Source organism: Micropterus dolomieu, linkage group LG02 (genome assembly GCF_021292245.1).
Source record: "Micropterus dolomieu isolate WLL.071019.BEF.003 ecotype Adirondacks linkage group LG02, ASM2129224v1, whole genome shotgun sequence".
NCBI lineage: Eukaryota > Metazoa > Chordata > Actinopteri > Centrarchiformes > Centrarchidae > Micropterus > Micropterus dolomieu.
In genome coordinates this window covers 16,148,183-16,166,409 of record NC_060151.1, presented here as the reverse complement: position 1 = coordinate 16,166,409, position 18,227 = coordinate 16,148,183, and the positions used below count along the sequence as shown (strand labels likewise).

Here is an 18,227-nt window from a genome sequence, read left to right as displayed (position 1 = left end):
GGCCGTGATGCTGGCGTGCCGTTACCTTCCTCCCTCCTTTCTGTCGGCTCCCGGCCAAAGGGTGGGCATGCTGGCGGACGCAGCCCGCACCCTGGAGAAGCTGGGAGACAAGAGGACCCTCCACGACTGCCAGCAAATGATCATCAAGCTGGGCAGTGGTACCACTGTCACCAACAGCTAGAGAGAAAGGGGGGGCGGGGAGCGCGAGAGACAAGCATGGACATTGTATATAAGAAACATCTCTGACATACAAAAACACACAGATACAGAAAAGAAACATGTCCCCACAGACACACAACCATACTGTCTCAATTTAGCGCGCAGCTATTGAACAGATTTAATAAATTATACAGATTCATATCAAGCTGTCAAGATTTTCTTCATGGATTGTTCCTCCCACCACCCCAACCTCACAGTAGGAGGCACTTCTTGTCACTCTTGTTTCTGTGGATTATTAACAGAATATATGAAGCATTTTGCTCTCTAACCGAGCTGAATCTCCCGCTGTGAGAATGCATTGCAGTGCCACAGTTTGACCACAGAGAGGAGCCACCTTGGGTGGTGGGTGGGTGGGTGGGTGGTGGGTGTGTGTGTGTGAAGCCTAACAGAGATGTTTGCCCTGCATTTATTCAGAATAGCCCCAGCCCCTGATCTTTTTGTCATAGATGCACTTTCTACAGGCAGGAGTGCCCAGTTGGGTTGGAGTGGCGGGCTGCTCTGATTGGCTGCAGAGTGAGGAGTCTGTCGTTCGTGGGAGGAAAACGACCAAACCCGGATTGGTCCGACCGTGGGCTTGTTCAGTGGGAAGCCACTCAGCAGGTTGTTCAAATATTGTTTAAAAAGTTAATTTGAATCATGTTTTTCAAATGATAATCTGATGCGTGGTGAGCCACTGCACAAGCTCTGTCTCTATCTGCACTAGCCCTACAAGGCTGAATTAAATGAGATGAGTAATAAAATGGCTTTATGAGGTTATTTTCATTGAGATCGTTGTTTTTTGCTATGTAAATATTTTAAAAATGTATTTATAATCTAAACATTTGATTAAGCAGTATTTTGCATAAGCAGAGTGATGAATGCTTTTCTTCCTTCAAACCTGTTTTTATTTGGTAGCTTTTACCGGGGTCCTGATAACATAGTTACTGTACTGCCATGGCGACGAGTTTCAAAGTGGAGACGGTATCAAGTTATTTGTGTCACATTGTCTGACTCAGTTGACCTTTTGCACTGTTGCACACGTGTGCAACTATGTTATCAAAAGAAATTGGCAGCGTCCAATTCAGGCATCGCCAACCCGACAACTCAAAACTGTAACGTGAACCTTTGGCACTTTTGTAAACAAGTTACATGAGTCATGCAGACAACAAAATAATTGACAATTTTTTTTTTCCAAAGAGGGCCTATTCTATAGTGAATCTTCTGGTTTTCCTTTGTAACATACTTGCTGTCTAAGTCATTATAGTTTCATGCACCTATAGAACCACCGTTTAATGATGTTTACAGGAATGTAAAAAACAAACTTTGGCATGTCTTTTTTTTCCCAGGACCAGTATGTTTTTATAGTGTGTCACTAATGTGAAAGACTGAAAGACCATTGGATTGAGATGAATGAGAGCCATGTCTAAAGGTATTATTCATGTGTCCTTTAACATCTGTTCATCTCTTCCTTGTTCTTTGGTTTCATCCTTTTATGATGTAAATATTAAAGCATTTTGTAAAGAAGACTATATTGTTTCCTGTGGTGCTTTCTGTTTTAATGGTGTTATGGAGTTTGATACCACGTGATGATGCTGATGTGATGATAAAAGTAGATAAGTCTTGCCCCAGTAAGCTCAAAATTATGCAAGTATGTCATGTGCTTACATGTAAAATGGGACAAAACTTTAGCAAAATGTACAGAACATATCTATTTGGGTGGGAAATGCTGAAATAAGGTAATCTTTTTTTGTGTATTTCAAAACCCAATTATTTTCTAATTTTTGTAAGCAAAGACCAAAAGTTAAATGATAAAAGGAATAGTTGCCTGTAATGTGCCTTCTGAAATGCAGATGGTTAGTAGTAGACATTTTTATAATTTGAATGATGAACTTCTTTATTAATATCAGGTTGGAAGCTTTACCACATGACTAATGATTGTGTCATGATTGTATATATGGCTATGATTTACCTTTATGACTCATGGTCACGTTTACTTGGCGAGCACTTGGGTTGTCATTGTTGCCACTCTGCACAGCAGCACAGGGTCAGAGAGGAAGAAAATGTGCTGATCCAAATTGTGTCGCCGGTGTATTAATGTCAGTGCGTGTTCAGTAAAGACAAAAAGAGCAGGCGTTTGTCATAGCAGCATTGAAAGGTGCTGGTATATTTAACATTGGCGTTACAAAAAACATTTCAAACAAAGTGATGCTGTGTCATCGATTCCAAACAAAGAGACATGAAAATCAATAAAACGGCATGCTCCAACTAAAGACAAGTGACATTCCCAAAAAAGGTCGTTATTTTTTCATCAATGGATTCTTTTAATAACATTTTATAAGCAATAACATATTCCATTTTATAGAAAATAAACATCTCTAGGAAATACTATACACAATTATATTAGTACATCACATCTTACATTTAAACAGCATCAAATACTTATATACACCATTAAATAATGAGCTTCATAAAAGAGCAAGTTTGGTGTGGCGGTTTTGCACTTTCTTTTTTGCTCTAATACTTAAATATGTCTCCTTTTGATATGACCAGTACTTTAACTGTCGCCCTGTACAGGGCATTGTTACATAGCATGGAAGAGTGAAAGAGGCTACATTTGAGATACACAGACAGGTGTGTTATGAAATCTGAATAGAATGTATATCTTTCTGCACTGCTGTGGTTAGTGAAATAATCATACATGATGGCAATGTGTAACAGTAATACTTATGAACTGTACATAGATATGAAGTGAGATGACCTGACTCCCGGTTGGACCCTTGGAGCCCTGATCTGCAAACTGTCTAGTGATGATGACGGCGTCTACTGTACATATTGAATGTGCACACAGTTGAAAACACTCTTAAACAGAGTTGTCTTTTTTTTCTTTTTGTCATTTTTCTTTTTTAATTTTGGAATAACACAAAGCCTGACATATACCAAGGGTGACGCAATGATGTCGTATAGTCATAATGCACATCAAAATACATCTCCGAAGATAAGAGCATTATAATAAAATACTGTGTCCATTTTTTTCTTAACTCTTCAATATCAGAATATTTAGAACCTGTAAAGCACATCATCATGTACAGTTTCCTTTTTTGTTTCATCTTGTTTTAAACACAAACGCACACATTGAGATAGTACATCCAGTGGTTGGCTGTTGTTTTTTTGATGCATGACATCTTGAATTGGAGATGAACTTCTTCACTCACACAGACACATATGCACAAACACACTGATGATGTGGCTGTAGAATGACAATTCTATGATTATCACACACACACACACACACACACACACACACAAGCATTCACACCTCTTGGATCACAGTCAAGGTACCCAGAGGGAATGCTCCTGTCCAATCAGTGTCCGCCAGGTGTCTGAATATGATAGCAACCCATCCGAAGGCAGAACACACACACACATTCCTCGCTCTGCATTTCAAACAGCCCCCCCGTGCACTGGGCCCTAGGCACACAGTCTCTAAAGCGCAGTCTATCCTCCTGTTAAACAGTGCCGCTGCCTTCTGCGTTCCAGTAAGGGGCTCCGTGTAGAAAACACATTTCCAGGCCGGGTTCAGGGAGCAGCTATTCTCTGCGGGGCCATTCTCCAGGGTTTGTATTGCTCCAAGCTCCACCTCAGTGCAGCCTTTTACCCTCCCCCAGCCCCACTGGCCAATGTGCTTGTCCGGCATCAGTCATCACTATGTTTTTAGGTATAGGTGGCTGTTAGGACAGCATTTTTGCTTGCCTTGCTGGATAGGTGATGCTTGACTGGCTGAGAGGTGGTGTGCTGGAATATCTTACAGGTCCTGTAGAAAAGAGAGACTGAGATGAATAGACGTCACAAACATGCAGAGAGGAACAAATGTGTGAGTTGTGCCAGGGGTCTTGAGATCTTCCCCTGTGTGTCTTCCACCTGTGACATTGGCTTTGCACTCACAGCACTGCCGAAATACTTAGCACACATAGCATTTCCTGTAATTTATGAGCCTTTATGTTCAGTTGGTATGCATCTAAACTATTATAAAAACTGCCCAGGCTGTGTTTTTATTAACTCAAAAGCTATAATACACATACATTCAGGTATACTGCAGGTGGAGGCGCCTCCTGTGGAGGCAGGCCTCATATGTATGAGTTGTACAAGCGTCTTTGTGAGTGTGCAAGAGTATTTTCTGCAGACATGAAAGCGAGCTGGCTGCAGTGTGCATGAGTGGGGCGATGAATGCAGCTGGCCAGTGAACCAGCTCCACTGTGAAAGACACAGCAGGAACGCCCACTAATTGCGCTGCTGTGGCGGCGGTGGTGGTGGAGCGCTTTTCTTTCCCCTTATCCTCCTCTGCAGCCCCCCAGTATCTCTCGTTCACTCTCTCTGTCTTTTTCTCTGAACTGCCAGTTGCCCATCCTTATTGCCTGGACTCAGACCAGCAGCTTTGCTCCCTGTCTCTTATCTCTCCCTCTTTCTTTCTTTCTTTCTCTCACTCCCTCTTTGAACTTACCCTCCCTCACACCCTCTCTTTCTGTTTACCTCCCTAGAGTAACTCTTACTCTTTTACACCTTCAATTTCACCAGTTTTTTTTCACAGAGTCTCTCACTTTGTTTCTCTTGTTGCCCTTCTTTTCTCTTTCTATCTCTGTCTCTTTCATTCTGTCGCTCTCTGATGTAACTGCCCCCGTTCGTCTTTTGTTCCCACTCAGCCGCAGCACGAAACAGTTTTTCTTCTCCCTGCCTCTCCGCCTGTCTTTCTCCCGCTCGCTACGTGTATATATGTGTGTGAGCTTACAGGTAACCTGTTAATGAACCTGTGTGGACGCACACAGTGTGTGTCCCTTACCTCTAGAGAATCCTCAGCTGAAGGCAGCATGTGTGTTACCATTAACCCTGAAGTGAACGCAGGCAGAGGGAAAATTTCAGAGGGGGACCCATGGGTGGGGTGGTTGTGTGCCTGTGTGTGTATGTGTGTGTACGTATGTGTTTGCTCTGGCCTTTGATTAGGCTGCTCAGTGTAAATTGGCATAGCACAGACCCACACATATAGACCTTCAGATCCCTCAGCTGATGACAGCTCTGCCTCAGCCCGCTAACAACAATCTCTCCCTGTCTTGCTCTCCTTTTCTCTCAGTTTCTCATACTCTATTTCTGCTGCTTAGACGTGGGAGTTGAGGTGAAGAGAGGCGGGTAAGGGGGGTGGAGAGGAGATGAGAGAGAAAGAGGGAGGATGGGATGAGGGGAGGATGACTGAAAATGGAAAAGGGAGCTCACAGGAGATGCAAGGTGAGCTGATAGACGGAAGGGAGCTGGAGCAGCAGGGAAGTGCAGAAGCAAAATAAGGGGAACAGGGAAAATAAACGGAGGGAAGAGAAATAACAAGAGAAAGAGGGAGAGAGTAAGAGAGAACGGTGGAGAGAGCATGTGGGGAGGATAGCAGGCACTGATGCTGGGTGGGGTGTTCTGATTAGCAGCCAGCTTTTCATCCCTGTCAGTCTGCACAGAGAACAGGAGAGGAAGGGGGTGAGAGGGAGGTGGAGAAGAGAGATGCAGAGAGAGGAGGGAGGAGGGGAGGTTACTGCCACTGCTGCCTCAATGCACCGCTGCTCCCTGCTGAATGTCAGCATCTCCCCTTCTCTACTCCCCCCTCACTCCATTTGACCTTCCTCTATGTGCTGCAGTTTAAATACACCACCACCAGATGGCGTCTGTCTTACAGGAAAGTTTACTGTTCATAATAACACAGAAACGGGGACCCATTGTGATTGCAGTGGTCTGTAGTCATAACAATGGCTGTTGAGTAACAGCAATACACAAAGGGCACATAACTAAGTGTTTACACAGCTAGCAGTGGTGGATATGGGTTCAGCTTGCCAAGGTCATTGGGTACACATTGGTTTGGTAACATGATATCTATCGGTCAGTCCAAGACAAGCTCCAGGCCTTCATGGGTTAAAGACTGGCACAGGAGTAGAAAAGGGTACTTGATACCAGTGTACAGTGAACACCAGCCGGGACCCTCGTGTTTTCTCCTTTGAGTCTTTCTCTGTTTTACAAGAGCTGACAATTGTGTTTTGTGTTCTGCACTGTATCATCTATCCAGCCATGGTGCTGCTGCTTGTGACAGCAATGTGTGAACAATTTTTTTTTCTGTGCCAGGATGAGAAGGATGAAGGGTGGAGCGGAGCAAGGGGGAGAAAAAAATAGGATAGGAAGAGAGGGGATGGGTGGGGAGAAAAAAAACAAAATGCACTGTGGTTCTTAGAGCAGAGCAGGTATAAGTGCTGAAATGGGAACAGAAACATATGCACACCTACTGTACATAAACATATATGTAAAAACTAATGTCCGGGAGATTGTTACCCTAGAGAGATACTAAGGCGCACTATCTTGGTTCCAAATATCCTCTCCATCTAACCCTCCCCCTTTCTTCTTTTTCATGACTCACTGTTATTAAAGGAAGGTGCAGTAATAATTTGGTACCAATCAGTAGAAGTCAGCTGAAACGGTTTAGAAACCCTCTAAAATGGATAACTGAAGGATTGGCATGCATTCACTAGTTTTGAGGTTTTCAGTTTCTTACCTCATGTTTAGGACATTTGATGGAGAAGTCATCCTCGTGGAATGTGCAGCCTAGGCAGGGAGAGAGAGATTGCAAAAGAAAAGGAGAGAATAAGCTACAGTGTTGCAGATAGACAATGACAATAAATTAATCAAATAGCATGAGGAGTGCAGACAACAACCCCTACATCCCCCCTTTGGAAAATCCAGATACATGACAAAGAAGTGGGGTTAAAATGAAGAATGTGCAAGAAAGAAAGAGAGAGACTGAGTGGATGAGTTGCAATGCAGGCAGGCAGGCAGAGGCAGGCAGTCAGATATGGCTGGTGCACTCAGCAGGATTAAAAAGGGCCTCACTCTGCTCCCTGTGCTGGCTAGGCAGACGTGGCAGGCCTTCTAATCCTCACACTGTACTTCTTTGGCATGAGGTAATGTAAGGGGAAACCATACAACACATGTGCTGACACACAGACACTCACTTCTATTGACCAGGGACACACACGCAAGCATTGACGGGAACATAAGCCACCTGGTTGTACAACGCGCATAGGGAATTTATGCAAGCATTCATGCAGGAAGGCACACACATAGATGCATGCAAAGACACACACGCACACACACTCAGTCCCCAGACACCAGATTGGATGGACTGAGCCACAGGGGTAGTGGTCAATAATGCACACATACACACCCTCCTCCCTCTATCTCTTCCCACTCTCTCTCTTGCACACTCCAGGGTCCCAGTTTCTTCTTATCATCCCCTTTATTCAAAGCTCCCTCCCTCTTTCCTTCTCTCCTTTCCTCTTTTGCTCTCCTCTAGCACTCTCAGAAATCTCTCTTCGCACTCAATAATGTTACTTCTTGATGCCTTTTCCTTCTCTCATTTTACCTGCATCCACTTTCCCTCCCCTTTCTTTCTTCCCTCTCCTTTCATTTCCTCCCTCCCTATTGCCCTCTAAACCCATGTTCAGTTTCCCATTCCCAATTTCCCTTCTTATTTCTCCTCTCTCTCCTTGACTTTTCATCCTTTGTTGCTCTCTTCCTCTCTTGCTGTGGTCTCTTACCTATCTCTTTGGCGCAGACATAGTGGTATTTATGAGAGCAGCCTCTCCAGCAGCAGCTGAGGGACGCCCCCACAATCTGGCACTTGTAGCAGCTCTGGGGTTAGTCAGACAGACGGACATATGGACCAAGACCAATAAAGAAACAAACAAATTGACCGATGGAGGCACATAGGGATGGAGAGAAGAAAAAGAGGGAAAAAGTCAGAAGTTAATGGCAATTTCTCATAGAAGCTGCACAGATTCTGAAAGTGACTGTACATTGTATCTCTCGTCGCTTTATAAACATGCACACATTTCAAAATAGACTCAGTGTTGATAATTGCTGTTGTACCGTTTGGGCTGAGTTGTTGGCAGCCTCCTTCAGTCCGTACAGCCTCCCAGCTACCATAATTACCCCCTTAGTCCAGATGGCACAATTTTCATGCGCCCAGTGCTCCTTAGCTTCTGCCTCCGCTTGTAGCCTTTGGAACATGCTGTCGCTGCTCCCTTGGTCACTTGAGGCTCCTGTGCTGATGGCCTGGAGCTGCTTCACCCTCCTGAACCTCTCTCTGAGAGTTATTCTTCGTGGACCAGCCTCCTGACCCGTTCTTTCTGTTCTTTCTGCCCGTCTGTAGCGCCAATGATGGTGTCTGCTACTGCTGCTCTCTTGAGCGGATGCTTCTGTATTGCCCTCCTTTTCTGTGCTGCCCTCATCCTCATTCTTTGAGGAGCTGCCTGGTTCTTCAGTGCTGCTACTGTTGTTATCATTGGTCTTCTCTGACTCTTCCCTGAGGGATTCTGTGTGCCTGATCGTCAAAATTTTCCGCGGAACGCCATCCTCTGTGTAGTATGGTCCACACAAATCACCTAGGTCCCTGTAATTTGCTGGCTTTCCACACAGGCTACATGTAAGACACCTGTCAATTAGATTTTTATTCACCAAGGGTCCCTTTAGCATGGCAGCAGTGTGTGGCACTACCTTTGCAACTGTGAAAGGATTCCTCATTCTGAGTATGCCCTTTTTTCTACGTCTCTGAAATATTACTGCATCTTCAGGCTTGTTGACAATGGCACACCAAGAGGAAAAGTCTCTGGAGTTGTTGATCCGTACATAAGGACAGAAAGACAGTTTAGAATTTCGATGGACTGGTTTGCGCCTGATTCTTTTCACAGAAATGGTTTCAGTCTGTTTTTCTGATATTGTCACTACAGGACCCACGATACATGCCGTCTGTTTTTTCTTATTTTCTCTTTCGCTTTCTTCTTTTTCTCTCTCTTCTTTTTCAGCCCGTTCACATCCCGCAGCCCTTACTACTGCCTCAATAACCTCGATGGCGTCTTTCATCCCAGGTTTTGGCCCAGGCTTTTTGTGGACCTTAATTGGCTTGCCAGGAACCTGCTCTGATGAGGCTTTGCCTCGTTTCCTCTTGGATGGATTTGCTGATGGTTTTCTGCCTCTTCTAGGTTTCTGGATGAGTTCTGTGCAGGTAACCTGGGGGGCTTCTGTGATATCATCTGGGCTGATTGGCAGAGGTACTGTGGACTCTGTGGGGGTTGCCTTCTCTTCTACCCTCTCTTGTTGTTCTTCTGTTTCAATATTTGGCTCCTCAACTGTCTTTATTTCTTCCAGAGGGGCTTGGCCTTTTCTCTTCTTCCTCCTCTGCTTTAGGTGCATCTCATGGTTGTTTTTAATGGCTCTCTGTTTGGCTAGCCTTGGCGTTGTAACTATTAGGCTCCCTGCTTCCAAGGCTATTACTGAGGCATCTGTACTCTCTACCATGGCCCATCTCTTTCTTTTAGTTCTGGCTGACTTAGTGGCAACAGAAGATATACCTTCTGAGGCCTGTTGTGTCCACTTTCCTGGAGGCTTGACTTCTACTGGGGCCTCCATTGAGCTCCAAACCGTGTCAGTGCCAACATCCTGCTGTGTAGCTGGCTTAATGTTTTCCTGTCTTGTCTCTTCCTTATTAACAACCACTTCTCCCTCCCCTTGTCTCACCTCCTCTGGCGTCGAGGCCTCTTCACTGAGCTCATGCTTTTCTCTTTTTTGTGTCATCTCCTCTTTTCTCAGTGGTTTCACTTCTTCTTGTCTAGACTCTATGCTTTTCACTTCTTCCTCTGTCATCTCAGTGCTATTTATGAGCATAGATGTCTCACCTTCCTTTAAGACATGTTGAGACAAAGCCTTGGTTGTCACATCATCAGTTAGATTGCTGTCTATCTGGGGAATTGGGAGATGTTTCTTCGAACTAGGAGATGTAATTTTCTGCACCATGGCCTCATATTTCTGTCCTCTTCCTTTGCGTGGTGGAAGAACTTTTGTTTTAGTGGGGCATTGAGGAGGCACCACAGGCACGTCATTAGTGATGTCAGTTTCACTGATATTGGGAGTAGTGTCTTTAGGTGGGGGAATGACCACAGAGGCTTTCTTGGGTGGCCCTCGCTTTCTTCTGGGGCCCCGGACACCCTTCTCTTTAGGTGTAGAGACAACCGGTTCCAGCAGGGGGGGTTGAGGTGGTAAGGGTTTTGGTTTGGGCTTTGGACCCCTTTTTTTCTTTACTGGCATTGAAGAAAGGTCTGGGCTAGGTTTCCGTTTTAGTGGAAGTGATTTCTTTTCTTCAGATTGTTCAGTTTGGGTTGGTTGGGAAAGGGGTGCAGGTGGTTCTGCTGAAACATCTTGGTTTTTGACTGCATTAGGAATGAGAGTTACAGTTTGTTCCACAGTAACAGGTTCCTCTACTTTTGGAGAAACATCACTGGCTTTAATTTCTGTCAGTGTCTGGGGTAGAATATCTTCTCCTACAATTTTTCCTTTTTCTTTTGACAGTTTTTCTTGCGGGGGCTTTCTGGATCTTAAGACCATATTCTTACCCTCCTTCTCTGGTGCCTTTGCCTCGTGGTTTGCTTGTTTTTCCTCTTCGTTTACTGGTTTTACACCCTGGTTTACTTTTAATAGTGTAGATTTTAGGTTGCCCTTGCCCCTGCCCCTGCTTTGCAGTCCTGTCAAAGGCTGAATGATTTCTTCTGACTGTACGAGCTTTGCTTTAGAAACTGAGCCTTTGGGACGACCAACTGGGGCCCTGATAGGTGCAGTGTCAGCAGGGGGCAAAACATCTGCAGGCTTAGGTCCTGGTTTTGGACCTGGTTTTAGTGCTGGTTTTGGACCAGGTTTTGGTCTAGGTTTTGACCCAGGTTTTGAACCTGGTTTAGGTCCTGGTTTTCGTTTCACAGGAGTCTCTATTTTCGTTGGCAGCTCTGGTTCATTTGGCACAGGTTTTGGTCCTGGTTTTGGTCCTGGTTTAAGTCCAGGTTTTGGCCCTGATTTTGGTCCAGGCTTTAGGCCAGGTTTAGGCCCTGGTTTTGGACCTGGTTTTGCTCCTGGTTTTGGCCCTGGTTTTAGTCCAGGTTTTGGTCCTGGTTTGAGCCCAGGCTTTGAACCTGGTTTTGGGCCTGGTTTTCTCTTCACATGAGGCTCAACTTTGGGAGGCAAGTCTGGTGCATTGAATGAGCGAGTGCACATTCTTGAACGAAAACCATCAGTTAGCATTTTGGGAGTGTGGCTCACAATAGATTCTTGATGAGCTAGGTCCATTTGGTCTGAGAATAGCACAGTCTTGCTTGGAGGCATGCAGGGTTTCTGTGTAGGCGAGGGGGCTCCTTCCTCTTCTTTTTCTCCCTCCCTTCCCAAACTTAGCTGTCGCCTGATTCCCGCACCTGAATGCATGATTCTTCTTCTGCCCCGGGCATGCTTACGTCCAAATGCCCTCGGCTGAGCAGATGGGGCCACAGGCTCTGGCTTGGCCAAGGGGGTCACAGCACTGGCACAGCTGATGCCTGGCTCCATGTCTTCATCACCTTTTTTTGGGGAGGGTGGAGTGTCTGCCCAGGAGGGGGCTGAGGGAAGTATTGACTTCCCTGGCAGCTGAGGAGAGTCTGGCTCCAGCACTTTAGCATCACTGTGATCAATATGATCCCTGGACTGAGCTGGTGGTGTAGCCTTGTCATTAAGAGCTGAGAAGACTGGCATAGCAGACTGAGGCTGAGGAGCAGTGTCACCAATGGCCGACTCCCTTGCAGAAGCATCTGCTGCTGTTGCTGCTGCTGCATTTGGATGGGCAGGTGCCCCAGCAGACTCATTGTCAGTATGAAGCTCTGTACTCTGACTCTCTGTCCTGCTGCAGTGATCTCCAAGAGGCTTCTCTGGCCCATCTCTATTATTCATATGCTCTTCAGTCGATGACTGACTGACTTTTTCCCCCTCCCCCAGTTCCTCTGAAACCTCTGCAGACACAGGAGGGGAAAGAGAATGTTGCTTTTGTTTCTGTATTTCATCGGCCTCCTCCTCACCTTCCCCCTCTTCTTCTTCATCCTCGTCATCTCTGCTCTCTCTCTTGTCTGAGTTGCTCTCGTCCAAGGCATCAACTTGGGGGGTTGGAGAGGTATTCTCTGAGCTGTCCTCTTTCTCTGTGGAATATTGATCTTGTTCAAGGTCACCCCTAGAAATGAAAGGCAATGTTTTCACTGAGCTCTCAGAAGCAGTTGGAGACTCGGATTTAAATACCTCTGATTTCATCTCTTGGCCAAAGTGTTCCTTCTGACTGGAGTCAGAGAGAGCTGCTGGGGACTGTTCAACTGAGTCTCTTGCATCGGGGTCATATTTGCTCTGGACCCCTTGGTACACTGTCTCCTTATAGCAATAGATTTTTTCTGCCACCTCTTTGTTTACTTTGCTGTAGAGAGCAGGGCATTTCTCTTCATCTGACCATTTCTCCAGATTCTCTGTAGATTTAGTTGTGTCTGAATCTCTCTCACAGTCAGGTTTTTTTTCTGTTGTCACCTCCTCTTTGTCAGCTGATTTCTCTGTCCAGGCTGATTCTTCAAAGTTCTCTTTGACAGGTTCATTTATATGCTGTATATGTGAAGGGGAGTCCCTTTCTTGTTTCATGGGACTGGGGATTGTTATGCTTGTAGGAGACCTTTCATCACCAAAGGTCTTCACTGGAGTACTCATGCTATCTCCTCCCTGCCCTGACTGACATCTGGTAGGGTCAGGGGTAAGGTTGTGCAGGCCTGAGTCCCCAGATCTAGTGGACATATCATCTGGAGATGTCATGGAGCATGAAGAGGTTGTGTCCAGGCTGAGATGTGTATTACTGGGTGCCTGTGCTGGACTTCTGCCCTGGCCACAGTAGTAGTAACCTCTCTCCAGTTGTTCATCACTACTGCTGGAGTAGCCACCCTCGTGGAGTTCCATGGGCATTGGCTGGTGCTGTGGGGTAGAGTAAGGGTCCTGCATGGCGCCTCCACCTACACTACTAACACCAGCATCTGGATATGGAGGACTTTTGTACTCCTCACCCTTTTTGGAGGATGCTACACTTCCAGCACTGCTGTTGCTCCCACCACTGTTGCGCTTACTGCCTTTCTTGTTGGCCACCAGGGCCTCTGAAAGCAACAGCTGCTGGACATTATTAGAGATGTTCTCTACCTGAGAGGTGAGGGCATTCAGGCTCCACAAGCTGGGGTTTGACAACAGTTTCTCTGAAAAGCGTTCTTTCATGGTGGGGACCTGCGGTGTGGTAGTGTAACTGTGGGGGGCTGCATGGGGCACATTGGGTGAGGGGTGTGAGCGTGGGGGCATTAACATGGTGTTGGTACTGCCTTGCTCCTGCATACCAGCTGAAGAGGATGAAGAAGAGGAGGCTGCCCCAGGGGTCATGGGAGGTTGGCCATACTGGAACGATTCTGGATTGGTCATTAGTGGTGAAGGGGTGGAGCTGTATGAGGGGGAGCGCCCTACAGAGCGTGCAGGGGAGTGGCTTGAGGAGGGGCTACAAGTCTGATAATACTGTTCTGGTGATCTGACAGACAGCTCTGAGAGACAGTAGTTTTGTTGGGGTTGGCTGTAGTGTTGGTATTTTGTGTGGGGCTCCTGGGGGTTGGTCATGGCCTGTAAAGAGGGCTGCTGCTCATAACCTCTGGATGGAGGCTGTTGATAGCCGTAACTGTTCTGGGTCGACCTGTAACCTCCCTGCTTCAGATTGCTGTGGCTCATTTGTCTCCCATACTGGGAGTTGGGGGGCATATTGTAACCTTTATAACAGTGAGGCATAGGGCTACACTTTTCCATGTATGGCGAAGGGGAGGGTGAGTGCTGGGTGTAATGCAGGTGACTCTGGGGGTACATGAGAGGGGATGGGGCAGGATTAGGATTGTGGGGCTGGTGATGGGGGCTGGTATAGGCAGGGGTGGAGGGCTGGTGGCACTGGGTCTGGGAATGGCCCAGTATGTTCTGTTCCATGTACTGGGAGGAGCCAGGTGCAGGGGTAGCACCAGCCTCCATACGTCCCACCATCTCCTGATCATACTGTGCTAACTGGGCTGGGTCCTCCCATTTCTGCTGGAGGTGGCCCTCGCTCATATACTGGGCTGAGTAATTCCCAGGGCCCATGTGGTTACTATAGCCCCCAGGGCCCTGTAGGTGCTGACTGGGGTTTGGTTGGGGCACTTTGCTTCCCCTGTAGGGTTTCTTTGCCTGCGAGGGTGCTGAGCCTCCATTTCCACTCCCATTCCCTCCACCATTGCCTGGGTAACCAGGGTAGGCTTGCTGGCTATAACAGTCCTTGGGTCCTCCTCCAGTTCCTGGTCCTCCAGCTGGAGGCATGCTCGTTGGGTTCCCCAGTGAATGAGCCTCATAGCCTGACCTGGCATGCCCTGAGCCTGGGCCTGGACCTGGATGTGGACCGGGACCTGGGTGTGGGTGCTGGGGGTGGGGATGATGCGGGTGTTGGCGGTAGGTTTCCAGGCGGGATAATTCATGGGGCTCCTGCTGGTAGCAGGGTTGGTTGCTGTGGTAACCACCGCTGCGCTCACGGAACGACTGCATAACTCTCTCCGTCTGTAGCCAGAGCAAGGAGGGGGAGGTGAGGTGAGATGGGAAAGGGGGAAGGGGGGTTAGGGGTTCTGAAGGCAGGGAGAGAGGGAGGGGCAAGAGAAAAGAGAGAGAAATTATGGGGGTTAGTGCAGTTGAGCCAGGGGTTTATCCATTCTGCATTTTCTCATTTCATATTCACTGTCTAATTCTATTTTAACATTCACCTAAAGTCATCGCAAAATTCTCCCCCTCTTTGAAAACCACTGGAGATGATAATCTTTCACACTCAGTCACACATACACACACACAGGTGTTCACATCCCATGCAGAGGCAGTATTATTTAGATATTCCATCCACAAATACACAAATATATTCAATTCATTGGCATAATTTCATTCACAACAACTGTATTTGAAATTGCTCACAGTTCTAATATTTGTTTCCTCTTGTCCAGATTTGAAGAAACTGTCCATGTGTGTGTGTATGTGCATTTTTGTGTGTGTGTGTGTGTATAAAATGGCCCCTAAATGGTGGAGGCTCCAAGATCTGTTTCAGCTTCTTAAGATGGAGGGGCAGACATGTGATGCAGTCTCTGGTGCAATGATTGACATGCCTGTGTAAGAAAGGAGAAAGTGAGATTGGTGTGTTGGAACTTACTTAAATAATCATAACAATGGTAACACAGCACCTGTGTGTGTGTGTGTGAATGTATGATTGAGGCCAGGCAAATGTTGAAAGACCGCAGGCCACAGCAATCACATGACGTCTGAAGAGCATTTGTGTTAGGTTGTAACACTGGCTCTGAGTCTGAACTGAATTTGTACGATGCATTATTCATAATTGTTTTGGATCAAATATGATCCCTAGATGTAGCCCTTTTTTTTTCTAACCACTCTAAGATATTAAAATGTATTACATAAACAAACAATGTAAAATGATATTTTCTTGTTTGTCTTGGATGCAGTTTTTCATAAAAGCTTCAACTGAGCCCTCTTTTTCTTCTTCTCTCTCCTCCCTGTCTTTTCCCGCACAGATGCAAACACCAATTTCCTCCAAGGGATGTAAGAAGTGGTACAGTGTGTGTTTGCGTGCATGCTTTCAGTACACCAGTAGGGGTGTCACAGAGTGTGTTTGCATGCTTTTTGTTTGGTGTGTTTGTTCCAGTTTGTGAGTGCACATGGCACTGTTTTTCTGTAATCTTTTGCTTGCCTATGCGTGTGTGTGTGTGTGTGTGTGTGTGTGCGTGTGTGTGTTTATGCATTCATACAAAAGAAAAAGGAAGAGAGGAGGGGTGGAGAGTGCTCTATTAAAGGAATAGAGTCACCTGGAGACAGAGCACTGAGCTTGTGTGTGTGTGTGTGTGTCTTCGTGCTTGTGTTTGTGTGTGTCAGTCAGTTCCAGCACAACATCCCGGCATTCAACCTGCCCCAGGGACGGTGGTGCATCCCACCAGACGCACAGCAGCATTATTCATCTCTGAAACACACAGTTTGTGTGCGTGTGCGTGAGGAGGCAAAGCAATGTGTGAATATTGCGTGCCTTCCTTCTTGCATGCGCATGCCTGAATGTGAGTTTGTGAGGTCTGTTATGTTTATGTATGCAGGTCCATAGCTTTTGGCAGCCCCTTAAATATACACAAACACACAACATGCACACACATCTATAGACAAACACACACACACGCACATGTACACGCGCGCACACACACACGCACACACACACACACACACACACACACACACACACACACACACACACACACACACACACACATACACACACACACACACACTTATAGATTCCCCTGGAGATTCTCTGTCCTCCCTCCTACCTTCCTATCTCCCCTGCCTGCAGCCTGCTAGTGCTTCACCCGCGGTGAAGTGTGTGTGTGAGGATACTAGTTTACACAATGACCTAAATAAGATGCTTATAGGGGACAAGGGGTGGGATTCTGCCAGACCAAGCTTGCCGAGCACAGCAGAGAGGATGGACTGAGGCATCGCTTTTGGGATCCAGTGTTGTGAGACCATGTGTTTATCTGTACATTTGTGTGAGCTTCTGTCACATCTGCTCTCCTCCACAATAGGCTGTTATGAAGAGTAATTAATTGAATTTTTCACTGTTTTTGTGGCTCTCACTAAAAACAAAGCAAGCTAACCGAATAAACCCCCTCCCCAATCAATTTACTTCACTCCTCCTTCTGTCTGTTCTCTCCTAGTCAAACCCGCAAGTGGCGTCTCTACATTCCAATCACGTCTCCTCTCCACCTCCACGCCGTGCCGCCTCCTTCCATTTCTATCTTCCACAGAGAGCCCTGGCATTGTGGAGCTGAGCCAACTGCTGTATTTGTGGATGCACCACGTCATGTCGCGCTGCTCCCTGCCTCAGTAGGGGTCAGAGAGGAGAGAGGACGAAGGATACATGTTGAGATTTCCGAATCCTCTCTGTTGATCTGTCTATCTGTTTATTAGGTAGGCCTAGCACTTGCATTGATTTTGCTGCTGCTTGAGCACAGAGAAGGAGGGATGAAGAAGAAGCGAACACACATATGCAGTTGTTTGCAAACACGCACACACACACACACACACACACACACACAGACACACACACAGCAAGACACCTACATTGGTTGTCTTTTGTTTTCTTGTATGTGTGAGATTGTTTTTTAAGCTTGCTCTTTTTCATTTTTACATTGACTGCCTGCTTCTGTCTCTCAACACAATGTTATCTGTACAGATAGGCAAATCTCTCTGGCACCCCTGCGCCGTGACTGGGGAGGAGAATGGCAATGGGATGGGATAGACGACCAGGCGTTGGGGGAGGAGAGAAAGAAAGAGCCAGTTGAGGCTGGGGGAAGAGACTGAGGGTGGGGGAAGCGGAGGGAAAGAGTGATAGAATGATAAGTTTGAAGAGGAGGAGGAAGATGAGGAGTAAGGGGTGGAGAGGACAGAGGAGGATAGATGATTTACTGAGTGGGCTTTACAACCTGGGCTCCTGGGAAATATGAACTGCCTAAATTGCTACAGACACAAGTGCACATTTAACACACACAGACGCATGCAAAATGGTAGATTGTGCACAAGCCTACAATGCGGCGGGTTCTATAATTAGCCAAATGCTTCACCCTTACAGACAAACACGAGTTGCTAAAGGAGTGACTGATTATCTTTGGCTCTGCCCACTTTAAATCTTATCAAGGCAGCTGCCCTCACAACCCTCATGTTGTTGTAAACTTTAAAATGAATGTTGGTGTGCTTTTCCGTGTGTATCTTTAAAAAAAAAATGTACCCGGGAGGTTCTGTGTCTCTCTGTAAATAAAATATTGTCAGGAAGCAAGGACAGGAGGAAAGGAGTGTAATGGAGGGAGGCAAGGGTGAGGGAAGAGAGGAGGGCGAATCTGATTGTTCCGCTGGATGGTTCATAATGCGCAGAGCTGCGACTGGTTACAGTCCCCCGTTCATTCTTTTTTTATCCTCTCTCCCTCTCTTTCATCGCATCATCTTCAGAGGCAGCTTGAGATGGGATTTATCTTCTTCCTCTCCACACACACACACACACACAC

The 18,227-nt window shown here is 46.5% G+C and overlaps 2 protein-coding genes across 4 annotated transcripts in view; one reads left to right on the top strand and one right to left on the bottom strand.

Annotated features, from left to right (window-relative positions):
• Positions 1-1,727, top strand: part of srebf1 (sterol regulatory element binding transcription factor 1) — a 15,336-nt gene extending 13,609 nt beyond the window's left edge. For both annotated transcript variants that reach the window (XM_046029042.1, XM_046029051.1), the window contains exon 20: positions 62-1,727. In XM_046029042.1, the coding sequence (XP_045884998.1) occupies positions 62-181 (120 nt within the window). In that variant the 3' untranslated portion in view covers positions 182-1,727. The remainder of the gene's footprint in view (positions 1-61) is intronic.
• A 1,726-nt stretch (positions 1,728-3,453) lies between these two features.
• On the bottom strand, positions 3,454-14,679 carry LOC123963625 (retinoic acid-induced protein 1). Of its 2 annotated transcripts, XM_046040611.1 has the most exons (4): positions 8,143-14,679; positions 7,812-7,905; positions 6,770-6,819; positions 3,454-4,009 (listed from the first exon to the last, which is right to left on the bottom strand). In XM_046040611.1, exons 1-4 carry the CDS (start codon positions 14,674-14,676, stop codon positions 4,001-4,003), a joined length of 6,687 nt encoding a protein of 2,228 aa, XP_045896567.1. In that variant the 5' UTR covers positions 14,677-14,679; the 3' UTR covers positions 3,454-4,000. The 2 variants fall into 2 exon arrangements, with proteins under 2 accessions (XP_045896567.1, XP_045896559.1); XM_046040603.1 differs by lacking the exon at positions 3,454-4,009 and having other exon boundaries at positions 6,569-6,819.
• Between the last annotated feature and the right edge of the window lie 3,548 nt (positions 14,680-18,227).